The sequence below is a fragment of the Bombus affinis genome, chromosome 9 (assembly GCF_024516045.1).
Source record: "Bombus affinis isolate iyBomAffi1 chromosome 9, iyBomAffi1.2, whole genome shotgun sequence".
Lineage (NCBI taxonomy): Eukaryota > Metazoa > Arthropoda > Insecta > Hymenoptera > Apidae > Bombus > Bombus affinis.
In genome coordinates this window covers 1,843,137-1,858,239 of record NC_066352.1, presented here as the reverse complement: position 1 = coordinate 1,858,239, position 15,103 = coordinate 1,843,137, and the positions used below count along the sequence as shown (strand labels likewise).

The 15,103-nt window shown below is 37.9% G+C and overlaps 1 protein-coding gene across 20 annotated transcripts in view; it reads right to left on the bottom strand.

Annotated features, from left to right (window-relative positions):
• Nucleotides 1-15,103, bottom strand: part of LOC126920331 (CUGBP Elav-like family member 2) — a 468,989-nt gene that overhangs the window by 316,041 nt on the left and 137,845 nt on the right. The window contains exons 1-2 of one of the 20 annotated variants that reach the window (XM_050730539.1): nt 3,140-6,900; nt 2,922-3,026 (exon numbers count right to left, since the gene is read on the bottom strand). The exons of the other annotated variants lie outside the window; for them this stretch is intronic. Coding sequence (XP_050586496.1) covers nt 2,922-3,013 — 92 coding nt within the window. The 5' untranslated portion in view covers nt 3,014-3,026; nt 3,140-6,900. Of the gene's footprint in view, nt 1-2,921; nt 3,027-3,139; nt 6,901-15,103 lie in introns of those variants that run through there. 20 annotated transcript variants of the gene reach the window in all.

The window sequence follows — 15,103 nt, the reverse complement described above, 5'->3', positions numbered from 1 at the left end:
ATCTCCTGTAACAATATGTATCTTACCAAAAAAGAAAAAAAAAAGAAAATAAAGCACAAAGCTCGAATCTCGAAGGAACCGAATTCAACTTTCCCTACAAAATCCATTGATCACGACTCGGTACGCTGAAACGGATCAAGAAACAAACTAAACAGGAAAACGGGAGAAAAAAGGACACTCGTTAGACGCAGTCTCATCGTAGCTCGTAGCGGCGCATTCTAAAAAGTTGTCCGTTCCTCTCGTTCATCGGCCATAATTACCCACAGAAAACCGATTCGAATCAAAGTAATCAAAGAGGGAGGGACGGCTGAGTTGAGGATATATTGCAGAAAAGCCGACGCGCGCATAGAGACAAAATTTAAGTAAACTATTTTATTTGGCATTTTTCACATATCTAAATTCACCTAAATTGAATGATAAAGCTATTTTTCATATAGTAACAACACGATGGTCATTGATTGTCATCGAGAGTCATGAGTGGTCACTAAAATTACGGAAAATTATTAATTTCTTTGGAGAAAGAAATTGTAGGCGGTTGCATCGCAGGAGCTCGATGGAACAGTGGTACATATAAACGTTTGTTTCTAAAACGAAAGTAGAAGGCGACAGGGTGCAAATGACGAAATTTAGTTCACTTTCTAGATACACGTTCCGCTTCGTTAATTTCGTTCACCCTGCAAAAAGAAATTCTCCAAAGGAAACGAACAAATAATTTTGTTAAATACATTCTAGACTACGTCAGATACGTAGGAATGAAAAGCTAAAAACTAAATGTATACTCATGGCGCGAGATGGTGGAAAAGCGAGTGGCGATAAGCGGTTATCGGAGTGTAATTCAATTACTGGATCTTCATGGTGGTGTCTGGAGCGGCATTGTTCAATTTTGTTCCTTCCCTAGTCGGATCGGCTAGGAACTGATTCGTTATCGCCCTTCGACCCGGCCAGACACAATGGTGTTAAATAAGAGATAACCGAGAGCTGATATCATACCTCCACTCTTCGCTTCGCTTAGCGGCACACATCGACAAGTTCGTTAATGCGAAGCCGGAAAGCTGGTGGACGCTGTACCCGTTTCTCGTTAATTAACTAATTAACTGGTGAATTTTAGCGTTCTAGCTTTTCGACCGTGACGAACGGAGAATTGTTATCATGGCAATGCTTACGCGTATGCGTTCTCTTTTTCTGAGAAATTTTTTCGATATCGCGCTCAAAAATGTCAAATCGTGTTCGAAGATAGAGTGTTTTGTTACGTATATCGTGTATTGTCATTGTAAGGTGGAGCGGAAAACGACTAAGCGTTTGTCATTGTGTGTATCTAAATGTTTCTTCCTATACTTTGGTTCGCTAGCAGAGTGACAAATCTCAAAAATAAATCACGCGTGAAGAAATTTCATTCCATGCTTTTTTATTTAGATTGGCGCGGCAAGTAATCTTTTGCCTGCCTGTACAGTATTTTCGACCGCATGCTATATAATAAAGCAATATCGAACACGAAAACGCGGTACAAGTCCTATCGAGTATAGTTCGTACGACCGATCAAGCGCAAGCAACTCGAAAATTAACAGGCGAAAATTGAAAGTTCAGTTTCTCTCATGGAAATTGCTATACCACCGAGAACTGTTGTTCGAATCGATATTGATAGATATTACAGGATGCGTAGGTTAGCGGCCCCTGTTGACGTAGCGGTAACTCGGTTAAGCTGCACACGCTATTGAACTTTCGGTCAGCTCAAAACAGAGAAATGGAGAAGCAAAAAATAGAGGACCGAACAGGAAATGAAAGAGAGAGAGAGAGAGAGAGAGAGAGAGAGAGAAGAAGAAATGGAAAACAAAGTTCAGTGATGCAAAACTCTAACGACTCTTACACTTCGTGGGAGAACGTAGAAGAAGAAATACGAACACAAACGAGCGAATACTCGTCAATTTATACCGCGATTTTAAGAATCTGGCTAAATTTTGTATCATTTTGTTTTTATATACAGGGATTTTTGCGCTATTACTTTTCTCGTGACTTTGATTTATGTATGATAAGATTCGTAAGAAATTCTACGAGATTCTTTTACCTTATCCGATAGAAAAGATACTAAAATATTAATCGAATATTAAAAATTAAATCTTATCGTGAAAATGATAAGATGAAATAAGAAAATTGGATTCGAGTAACATTTTGAGACATCAGCGGTCAGTACGGTCATTTTTCTATTGGTCATTGAAAATGGAAAGCAGGGAATTGACATTGGTAGCAATTTCTGGTAAATTCAAAGCAGGGAAATCGTTAATCGCAAGAGAAGACTAGAGCACTTTACGCAAGGCACTAATTGGCTGCAGAGACACTGCTTGGAGAGGCAACCAATTAAAAAGAGCTGAGCACAGAGGAAAAAAAGCTGAGCGATAAAGGCGGTTCTATAACCAATTCTCAAATCGAGCCTCATCGAAAGGAAAGTTCAGCGAAGTCGTGATTGTGCCTCGTTATGTACATTTCGTTTATTTCAGTGTTTTTAATTCAGTCCCACCCGATTTCTTCCATCGATAACTCGATTTTTTTTAAATCTACCAAGTTATTTTCTCAAGTTATTTAATCTACCAAGCTACTTTCAATGCTACTAACAATAACTATTCGTCCTTCTTTAAGAAACCTTTCATAGTTATAATAAATATTCAAAATTTCTAGTTACCTCCAGAAACGTACACAACGCAGGCAAAGTAACCATCATAAGTCGTATTAGAATATTAGTGTGCGTTCCGAGTATAAACAACTTTTTCTTGTTACCGACTCTCTTAGAAATGTCCTTTTGAAGTAATAGCGACACATTTATAACATAAAAATATATCTCTTTCTAGAATAATTCTTAAGGATGAACGGTGAAATCATCTCGACACGAATTTAGAAAAATTAATTTAAAAATAGCTTTTTACGCTTACCAACTTGTCTGTTGCATATTGTTATTCCGATCGATCTGAAGCGTTGAGTTGTTAAACAATTTATAGTCGAGTATTAACTGCTGTTGCTGCATATTGTTGTAAGCGCTGCAATCGATGGAAATTCAATATAATAAAGTTTCTAATATACATATAAAAAGAAACGATCTCATCTTCCAACTAACGATACGATATTACTGTAAAATAATTCGCCTACTCACCAGAAATTAGCAACAATGTCTAAATATCTGTAATCTTCCAAAACGACGCCCTCACAAATAAAAATCACGGAGGAACACGGTTCGTAAAACACGAAATCACGTCAACACGGTTATCAAACTGCGTTTGCGATTCCAAACGGACAATAAAATGGCAGACTGCGTCGTAGACGGAAGTTAAGACACCTAAGCCCGACCGCGATTCAATTCAATTTGAAACACGACCGTATCGTTCGACGTATACGACAAGACTAAGAAAACACACGATCCCTGTGATCCGACCAAGCTACGTCCTTGGAAATCGATGTTACTATCGGTATAAGCAAAATCACAACAATTATCGTTACTCGACGTTGTCCTTCTGTGAATGTTTTCAAACTACTTGTGTATACTGCTCGAAAGTTTAGGTAGGAATTCGAGCAAAAAAGCTGAGCTACCAACATTTATCGAACGAAGTAAAACGTAAGTAAAATGCGTGTTTTTATCGTTTTTATCAATCGCGTTGTTATTCTTAATATTTAAAACGCAATATAATTGCGTACGCGAATATAATTTTCGTTTAAAGCATTTATTGCTTGTGTGATATAAATATATTCGATATTTTATAAATGCAACATTGCGAGTCGATTATCGCAAATTTTTGAAGAAGTTTTCAACAAAATACAAATTTTCTCCATAAGCATGTAGCTACTATATATCACAAGTTGCATTTCTAAAGAGACGTTAAAGGGCATAAAACTGACAAATCTTTCCCCATTTTCCCGACAACTTCTGATTTAATTTTATTTTATCTATTCCTGTTTAACGGCAAAGATAACCTGAATAATGTAGCTATTTCAACGCAATTCATCCTCTTCCCTCTGTGCAAGAAACAAACTGTTCAGCCAACAAAACTGTTCAGAAAAACAAAAACAAACAAAAAAAGGAAATGAGAAACTAACAAGGGGTAAAACTAACAACTAAATTAGATTATCCACCATTATTCATTTCGCATGCAGCGTAACCAGCACGAATTTTATATAAAAATATTCCACGTGTTTAAATTTCTTCCGTTATCGTATCTTATTCACCTTATTTAGAATGCAGTTTCGGCTTACCCATTATCAGTGCGTTATACGAGTGGCTGCCTTGTTAGTGTTTAATTATTTTGACGGAAGAATAAGTGGGCGCGAAGGACGCGAGAATTCCCAGGTTTCTTTTATTTTCTCCCTCGACCCCCGTGTTGGAGACACGTGCGCGCGGCTAGCTGTAGTGGAAAATTTTAATATGTAGCCGGCCAACGGACAGGCAGAATGAATTTAATACTTCATTTATTTTAGAAACAGTGTACGCCACGGTAACATTACTATCGTATAGTACGAAGTTTCGTCTGGTTGTGTTTCTACGCGGACCGGTTTTAAAAAAAAATTATTAACATTTCCCAACATTTGAGAAACGGGAACGGAATTGCCCTGACGAATGGTACGGTTGTTAACGATTACTTTACCTTCGCCTCTGTATGTCTATAATTACGTGGAAAACGTGGCTGCTTTTCGCTAACGTAGGCAATTCTTCTTTTTTCTCTCTTTTCTTTTTTTACTTCTTTTACTTTTTCATTTTTTGGAAAAAATAAACATCGAATGAGGAAAGAATACTCGGTGCAATTTGAACCTGAATGGATGGGATGGAGCTTGTAATTGTAGCTAGTTCAGCAGAGATAAATTAAAGCGGAGAAGATTTTGTCAAATTAAAACAGGTGATTGTTTGAACTGCGTTTAGAGTAATTCGAACGGTGGTATTATTTGAGAAAATTTTACGTTCCAATTAACTTTGAATTTTCTAAGAAGAATGTTCTTGCAGCGTATATGAGAACTTTCATTATGATTGTAAATTGATGCAAAACCGTTCCAAGCTATTCTGAAATAGAAATTTTCAATTGTAATAAGTAACAAAAATGTGACAAAAATTTATATACACCTATATGTGTGATAATGTGTATACGTTTCAGCGTAATATGCGAAGAACCACGAAGAACAACTAAAAAATGCTATAAAAGAGTATCATGTAAAAATATCCTGTCCAAAATGTTCACATTTTTTCACAAAGACATCGGGCGAAGCGCCGATCAAATGGATGAGGTGGAAGAATTTGCAAAAGGTCAGAAGAGTGGGCGGTCGACGTTCATGGACAAAAGGAGAACTTCGACTCGGGGAGAAGAAGCTAAAGCAGGTTTCGCGCGTAAACTGATATTCCATTTGAAGCATCGAGGCGTGGAAAGCGTAGCCCAAGTTTAAGAGCCGCAAAAAGACGGCCCCTTTCGCCTCTTCCTCGAGTAAGCAAGTCGGCTCTTCGGAGCGCGAACAGTCTGAGGAAAACGTTAGGATACTGAATTCAAAAGTCGAGCAATAGGAAGGAAAGCGAGAAATGGAGGGCGAAGGAGACGAGCTTCTGGCTTGCTCGAAAGCCAAAGAATCAGTTTTTCTGCCATCGCTACGTAACTGCTTCTTCCTTCTCCTCCTAAAGGTATCGTGCTTGATCGCGCACAGCTAGTGCTTTAATACGAATGTCTGACTAATTATAGGAAATATGTGGTTGAAATATTGTTGACACAGTTTGTACAGTCAATTATTTGGTAAATGGTAAAATTTTGTAGAAAATTTTTGACTTTATAATACGTAGCGAAGTACATATACGTATGACTATCATTTGCGAGTAAGACTCTAGATATTATGTATTTAGATCACTTTTTAAGGAATCGTTTGTTACGTCATATAAACGATCGTACTTACTCTCTTGAGACAGCAATTTTCTTTTCTTTTCATTTGCATTTCCGCCGATCCGCCACGAAGATTTCACGAAAAGAGAAGTAAAAGTTAATTATTATTCTGTGAAATTATATTCTGTGACTGGAGGAAGGAAAGTCGAAGATAGATAGCGAAACTCGAATTTCTCAGCCTTTCTTACGGAGAAAGCCGACCCTGACTCGAACTTCCCTATTTTTTTCAAGCAATAAGAACGCCAAACCGTTTGTAATGTCGGCGTTACAACTAATTCGTTAATATCGCGAAAGCATTTTTATGCATGGCCCGGAGAAGCAAAGAAAAGGAAACGTTAGGTAAATGAGGAAGAAAAGACACCACTAAGAAATAAAATTCCGAGGATCTCTAGTATTGCTTTCCTTCTTTGAAGCTACCTTCTTCTCTCCTTCCATCTTTTCGTTCTTGGCTGTCGGCGTCATCGCATTTTTGCCCCAGTACGAGAACTTATTACAAAAGGAAGCACGCTGCCAAAAGGCGAAGATTAAATTGGCTTTCGAGCGCGACGAAAGTTTCATTCGCAACGTTGCACGGTTTACTCGCGCACACCGCGAAACGAAAACCTGGATCTGTTATTACTCTGCTCTGTTATCCTTACTGCGGCTAGGCTTGCTTACACCCGTGACCCATTCTCCTACAGACGCGCCTCCTCTTTTCTATTCATTCCGTCTGGAATTTATATCGAGTTTGGTGTGGACGAATGTGCTTGCAATTGAGGAGTTCAGATGGTAACCATGTAAGTACCAATGGAGAAATAAAGCTTTCATAGAAGAAAATGCGGAATATGAAATAACAGTTACAAATATTAGAGTAATTTATTTTAATCTTCATAGCTATCGCAAAATAGGGATACAATCGTAAGTATCACTTAGAGTGCGTCAATATAAAATTGTTCGATCTAAGAAAAAATGTTTCGGACGGAGAATTTTATTTTGCTGCTAAATTTCTTAGTAAAATATATAATATAAATATACGAAGAAAATGAATAATATACATTGCAAAATAATTTTTAAACATTAGTAATATCAATAAACATTAAAATCGTCAGTGGGCGAGCTTTTCTTTAGAAAAAAAAACGAATTTTTCCAGATAGGATATCGGTTAATTAAAATTAAAGGCAAAAATAAAAAACAGTGGAAACAGGTATCGACGAAATTACTGATATTGATATTTTTCGTATGTGTGTATGTTTTTCTGTAACACAGATTACTTGAAAGAACGGACACAAACATGAATAATATTGGAGAGATGCAGATTAATATGGTTCGATGTTTCTATTCGTGTGGCATTCACGATGAATCAAAGTACACCAACATGATATGTATATATTGTTTCCATCGGCGTGTGTGTCAGAACAACGCGTTTTTATATAGATCACGTTTTTTGATTAATAAAATTGAAACTCGACACAAAGAAGGATCGACAGTGTTTTAATAAATATCGAACCTATCATGGTAATTAAATTCACGATGAAATCATTCCACTACAACTGTAACAAACGTAACAAATTTTCCCAAGATGTTTTATTAAATTTAAGCGAGAAGTATTTTGTTTGCACGTTGTATTTTGTGCAAACTTATCGACGCGTGTTATCACGGTTATAACGTTCACAAAATTATAATACTAATTATAATATAAAACTGCAGAAAGAAGAAGAAAAGAACATATATATTCTTATAACAACAACTTTGTGATTATACACGTATAATGATCAACAGATTAACAGCGATCAAAATAATATTCTATTGTGATCGAATACGTTCGAACCAGAATCGCAGTAAGTCCTCAATGATTTATCACGACCATTTCGATATTGAAACTTCGATAGACCACGCGTCGATGTGGAGTAGATCAACGGCACGTAACGTAACCAAACAACCAATAACATGTTGTTACTGTTGTTTGCATATTACTAACGGCCGTCTGAGCATTTCCAAACTGGATCTTTTCGACCAAGTGAGTATGGAGAAAAGTGAGGGTTAACTTACACATATAGGCATAATACGACGCTACCGTGCAGGGAGGCGAAACATCGGTTTCGAGTAATAATGAACGTAACGTATGGAACGCGGCGTTTCGCTTGCGCAAATACGAGTAACGCGTACACTCGATGTATACCAATTAATTTGTCAAGTATGCAAACGCGGCACGCATGAAACTGCTTGTCATCGGTGATCATCGATCAAGTCATGGCTAACAGCGAGAGAGAGTCGAGGAACGGAACGATCGCATTATTCGTCGGATCCTATTGTTTCCTGTTACTGTGGTTACCTTTCGATTCGTGATTAACACTTTGTTGCAGCGATCGGGAGAACAGGCTTGTTAATGCCTCGAAATTATTTTTATCGCTAGAGATCGTTTTAATGGAGATTCTTTAGAAAAAAACAGCGGTTACAAACGTTGGTTTTATTCAAAATTTTCTTTTAAAATTTTCGCGGTATCGACGACACTCGGGTAATAACAACTGTCGAGTTATCCAACCTAATTATCACTTATGATAAGTATTTTATTAACTTGTTACGACGGTTACCACGGTTTAAAAAGTTTCCAACTAGTTTTCCGGAAGAGATACGCGAAAATGAAACTTACAAATTTTAAACGAAAATTACCGATAAGAATGCAGTAGCTACACTTTTACCGTATCGTCCCTATGAAACTTTCTAAAACTTCGTTACTGCGAGTATCTTCAAAGCTTCTTCCGTTCCAAGTAAATTTTATTAACTTTCTAAATATGCAGCATTGTTATGAATACGACTATCTCGTACAACTTTTGATACCTACATTGACCCAAAAATTATTCCAGGAAACGAATAAAGATTTCAAAACTATCTTGATTCTATTTAGACTTTCCATTTTATAATCCGTTAAAATTTCCTCCTTTAAACTCTAACAAATAAAAGTTTAAGACAATCGATTTACATTTACATTTTGTCAAAAATTTAAATTATATACGAATTATTGTTTCTATTTTTTAAACGTTTAAAACCGAAATTGTTGAAAACCATTATTTTTTGCAGTCAAATTTATCATATTTCATTGTGAAAGATAAGGATCTTCTTCTAGTTACTAACTAGTAGTTAACATTACATCTTTTCTTCAGAATCAAGCTGGTAAACGCTAGGAAGAAATAATTGAAATTAAATATGAAATATCCAATGCAATTAATTTCATTATCATGATCCGCGACGCGTATTATAAAATTTGCTTAATGGCAAATTATTTAGAGCGGGCGAAAAACGCGGCGGCATTCCATTATCTTGCAATTACCTCCCATCAATCCGTTTCATCGGCATTCATACGTATCTCGTTTCTCGTCACGTTTAATCACGCGTCATTTCGTGCATTTTAACTAAATAGGATTACTGTCTAACGCTTGCTATATTCTATTTCAGGCTTACCACAATTTGGTAACATCGACGAACGGTCAACAATACCGCATTTCGCGTCGAAGCGTCACGAGGTAAATCGTTCATACCATATTTTTAATATTCTCTTGCTCTTTTTGTTTTTTTTTTTTTTTTTTTTAGTTCTCTTTATATCTTACATAAGATATCCGTTTGAGCGACAAATAATCAGAATGAACTTATTTGTTAAAGACGGTTTATAAACATTTAATCGTTTTCAAAATAAAAAAACAATAAAAGTATCGTAAGTTTGCAAGAAAGGTAGATCCTATTTGCAAGAGCTTAACGATAGATCACCGTTTTGTGAACAGAGCAAAGGTAATTTACATTCAATTCAGGAAATCCTAGATGTCTATTGGCTAAAGGACCGGTTTTCCGAAGAATACTCGACTACCCAGCCTTTACATCGGATATCCGGCACCTGCATAATTCTGGTTTTATTCTTATTAGGTACTCGCTCTATCCTTTCGTCGTTCTTTCTCCTTTCCACATTCTATCGAACTTCATCGAATTCTCGCTTTCAGCTGCCCCTTTCCCTGACATCATCGCTTCCCATTTCTGTCTTTGTCTCTAATTCTCCTCCTCCTCTATCTATTTCACGAATCCTACTGACTTTACGTTTAAGTTTCCTCTTTCTCCTTTTAACCCATTTTACGTTCTCTGTTATATTTTATCGGCCCTTTAGTTTTACGTGCATTTTCTCTCTTTAACTCTTACGTTTTCTTCTCCCCTTGCCTTTCTATTATCCTTTTTTATATATTCCCTTACTCCCTTCCATATTTGGGAAAAAGATACGCGTATAACATTAAATCCTTCGCATAGTAGTTACAAAATCTAAACATCGCAAACGTATTATCGTAAATAAATGCGTAATTTGCATAAAATATGCGCTATAAAATGCGTCAAAATATAAAGTATACATATAATGAACGGGTCAAGCGGCATTTTGCCACCTCTTTTGTCTTTCAACCCATCTATTTTCCGCTATTTCCCGTTTTTATTTAATACCCTTACCCCTCGTCATATGTCTGTTACTTTCTATTCTATTTTCTTGCGCGTTTCTTGGAAGACTCCTAGTGTGTCTGCCGATTTGGAGCTTCGGCCAGCCTAAGGATTCAGTTGATTCAGTCAAGGCAGGATAAGCAAGAACGAGAACGAAGACTCGGGGGTGAGTCGAATTGCATGCAATTAAACTTCCAATCCCTTCTGTCTTAATTTACTTGAAAACTGTTCTCAGTATAGAGGCATTCTCTTCAGGCGGTTAGGAACTACGGCGAAACGAACGGAAGACACACCTCTATTCAAATGTTTTCGTTTGCTCGCTTCCTATTTTCTTTCGCTCCATTCTTGCTTCTCTTCCCCGACGATTCGAATTTTCTTCGCCGTCTTACCTATCCGTGTATTTTTACAGTTTTCTTGCACTTGCGTGTTATTTTATTTGAGATGCTAAAGTTGTTCTTTGCAAATGACGTTCGCGCGGATTCTACTTACCCCTGCTTACAATTCAGATTCGGTAATAAATCATTTGTATATTTTCCATCGTTAAACGGACAATCACACGTTAGAATACAGTAGAACCAGAAAATTTCTCCTATACCGTAGTATGGTTGGTTGAAAGAGAAGTCAAAGAATGTGTATCGGTTCATTGATCAAAACGCAGGTACAAGGATGAAATTATCCTTCTTCGATCTAATAGGTCGATTCATTCTTGCAAGGACAAAAGAATCGCGCTGCACATCTAATTAAAGGAGCTGCTATTATCCCGCTGAAAATAGGTAATGGAAGACACTATGTAAAATTGCCGCGTGCTATTCCTCCTCCTTTGCGGCGTAAATCGCGTTCTCCCCGTCCACCCCTTTTCATCCCCTCGTCGACCTGCACGCGACCCACTTTCTTAATTGTTCCTCTATTAAAATACACTTTAATTAATATCCATTGTGCTCCATATTTATTGCTTTGGGACTCGTTACGCATTGAACCCTGTTGGTCTACCGCCGCCTTTGTGCACGAAAAGGTCTCACCGCGTAATGAAAAAGAAGATTTATCGTTAGCTCGGTGTAAATCGTATTTTCATTAAGCACACTGGATTAATACCTAAGGGAATTCAGTTTTCACGTTTAATTCGTTGTTTGTTGAATTTGTAGTAGCTACGTATTTTTCAGCGAATCGTTATTTAAACGGAGTTCTTTTTTGAAGGATTCGTCGAAAAAGTTTCACAAAAACCAATCAAATTATTTGGTTTAACCCACGATATACGTAAGTATACTAGGTTATTCAATTATACAACTATCTTAAGTTCATCTTCTCCAACTATTCTTAAATAGAAAAGCGAAAATCTTACGATATTAATAAACACGGAATCGGAATATATTAGGTCATCCCATAAGTTCGTGCCGACTTTTATTGATACATTTCATGTGTCGATTTATAAACATACGGCGATAAGGGACCAATACGCTTGAAAAATGGGAAGAAGTTGTACAACGGGAGGGGGGTTACATTTTTTCATGAAACTGAAAGGTATGTAAGCGATCTTAACGTATATAACCGCTCGAAAAACGGAACGAACTTATGGGATGACCTAATAATTAGAAGGTGTAGAATCTCTATATTTCTGTATCGCTAAAAGTTAACTATTTAGGACAGGCAGTTAGGCTCAAAGATGCGCGATATTATACGTCACGTAAGAAGGAAGACCCGGTGCTTCGGATGGCAGATTAGAAGATTCCGACTAGAACGACTGAAAATCGGTTTGCGGATTTGTTGAGCTTCTACCCGCTCTTCTGTGGCATGTGGCAAGCGGTGGTCTGAAATCTATGCAAACCCGTTCGAAACTATGTAAAGCAATGCTAATCCGCCGATAAAACCCTCACCGACGAGCAAACCACGCTTGCGTTTCTGTCGTTGCATCGTTCCACCACACGCGTACATACGCGTACATACACGCATGCACGTACGCGCGCACACACACATCGTTCATATAGACGTTTGACACGCATGTGTTCACGCGTGCGTACGTAACACGTGCGTACGTTTATGTGTAGGATGCACCGCAATGCAGCGCCAGCTCTAGCCGGTCTGACGTATTTTCCAGTAATCCTCGGACCCCGACGGTAACTCTATTAGATTCCTGCGAAAGGTTTACCCCTTCCGTACCCCTTGGCGCGGATCACTGCTTTGGCTAATACGTTAACGGCTCGTACATACACGCGCCAACGTAATCGCTATTCCGAGGTTACAGGAAAATCATCACTTTTTCTCCCTATAGAACAGGTTTGTCCCTCGATCGCTGTTTGGTCCTGTTAATCAGTTTTAATATAATAAAATGCGTGTGTTGTGAATACTGAATTTTCTTTATACGAAGCGATAGAATACTTGTCTTTTCGGAAAATTGGGTTTCTAAAAACATACATTTCTTGTATATTGAGATTCGTAATTAAAACACACAATCCATAGCGAAACGATAAACAAGCGTGGTCACGATAAAACTAAACTTCATAATTCTTTTGGTAATCAAAGTTTTATTAAACAATCTGCGAATCTCGATATACTAATCTCTTTTATTTAAACGGTCGAAAGTTTTTCGGCTGCAAGCGCTGTGTCGCGCCGCCTTGGCTGTTGCGTAACGACGCCATTAAGATTTAGGGGGCAGGCGCGATTAAAACGGACAAATATTTTCGGTGACTATCTCTAAGAGGAACGTAGAAACGCGGTCGCTCACGCGGGAAAGTTATGAGCATTTTAGTTGAAACATTAACGAAGGAAGCGTTTAAAACTTAAGACCTTCTCGAACTTCTTACGCGTAAACATTAAAACCTAGCTGGCTAAGTGGTACCGTTGCTTCCTCGCCAAGAGGATGTCTGTTCTCTACTATGGTCGTAAGCACGAGTTTCTTCTTCGTGATTGCTTCTGCCCATTGTTTCCAAAAGAAAATGCGTCCTAGGAAAAATATCGGATCGACTGGAATCTTCTGATTCCAACGGTTATTTCCAATGATTATTTGTTTCAAAAGTGGAAAAGAAATGGAAGAGATTTTTGAGAATTTTGAGGTCCTTTCTTTACGAAAAGATCAAATTTTTGTTTTGTTCCGAATCAATGTAGAAGAGCTATAATCAAAGATAGTGGATCAAATAAATTTCAAAATTTGAACTTCACCGCGCTTTGTTCGGAAATAAAGTCAATCGAATTAGAAACATGAAACAAACGCTTAATCGCGCATCCGATATCCAAGAAGAGACAACGGACAACGGTGAAAGATCGATAATGCGATAAATTCTTCAGCGTCGAGGCGATCACATTTACCAGACGTTCGCCGAGCGCTACGTATCAATTCCTTTACAGTTTCAAAGGTATCCACGCGGCTCCCTCTCTATTTCTCTCTTTTTCATACTTGCTTCTTTTGTTTTTTATTTTTATGACGCGTTCAGAGCAGTCGTCGGGGATGCGTGAGCGGTACAAAGCTTTCTCTCTCATTCCATGGCCAGCCATTGGAATTTAATAAAACTCTCGCTTAGTGTACGTACGCGAGAGAGCGCGTTCGAGCGCGTACACGAGGCGAAACGTTTGTCCCTAGACGCGCGAGCGATCTCGCGTTCAAGTGCACGGGATGAGAACGCGATTCGACCGATCGAAACGTTAGTTGCAATTCTTTTAAACCAGCAACTGCTGCAGCGTACAATGTCGAGAACAAAACTTCGTGATCTTCTGTATTCTCCATATTTTCAAATTAACGCAAGACAGCGTTTAAATAGAGTTTTCAATGAGAGAAATGGAAAATTAAAAGCTCCTCGAAGTAGATTATGATTTAAACTAAGGATACTCTATTGTAAGGTTGATTTATGATACGAGTTATTCATTCCTTAATGAAATTGATAAAATCTGAAATTAAGGCCATTTGGTACAAGCTAATTATACCGAAACGGTAAGAACGTCCGATTAATCGTTGCTTAACCGCGACTACAGGACAAAAGACGAACAGGAAATCCAAACACACGTAAAATCGCTCGTCCAACGAGTTAAGGACGTGCCGGTTTAATGGATGGTTAAAGCGTGTTTCGGTTTACGTCACGAGGATACGCGAGCATCGTTATGTTCACCCTTAACCATTCAGGATTATAGCCTACTGCTTTAAAGCCTGTACTGTCGTAACGCGCCGTGCCAGCGACCTACGTAAATGTAATATGTATGTATGTACAAACAGATCCAAGAATGATGTCGTAAAGCTTCTAATGGGATGCCATGCCTCAAAAGTAAAAAAATTGTGTAAAAAAGTTAGACTTGTAAATAATATTATTTCCAAAGCACAACTGTTCCTGTTACAATGCGAGTTACCACGGATGATTTCTAATTAGTTCGAGTAAAAGCTGTTTTGTTACGATAGACTTTCCTGGAAAATTTCCAATTTTTTCAAATTAATAAACCATACACGATTAGCTCTAAAAGTGTAAAAATAGCAGATTTTTTGAATTTTTTAAAGTGCTGTTACTTCGCCACACTCCATAGAAATACGATAATTTACGATTTTATAAATATTAATCTCTAATGCACTGCCCTGTTTCAATAGCCGGGTTTCGAGCACTCACACAAACGTAAATGTTGCGATACCCGTTCTCGAAGCAGCCGGTACGAGCCAGGACCGACGGTAAAATCCATTTTTCAACGGGAACGGATATAACACCGGTGCAAAGTGAAGCCCGAGTGAAATGGCCGCGCCGCGAGGCCGTACCACGCGGAACAATGGGCGTCAAGTAAAAATTCAAAATTAATGC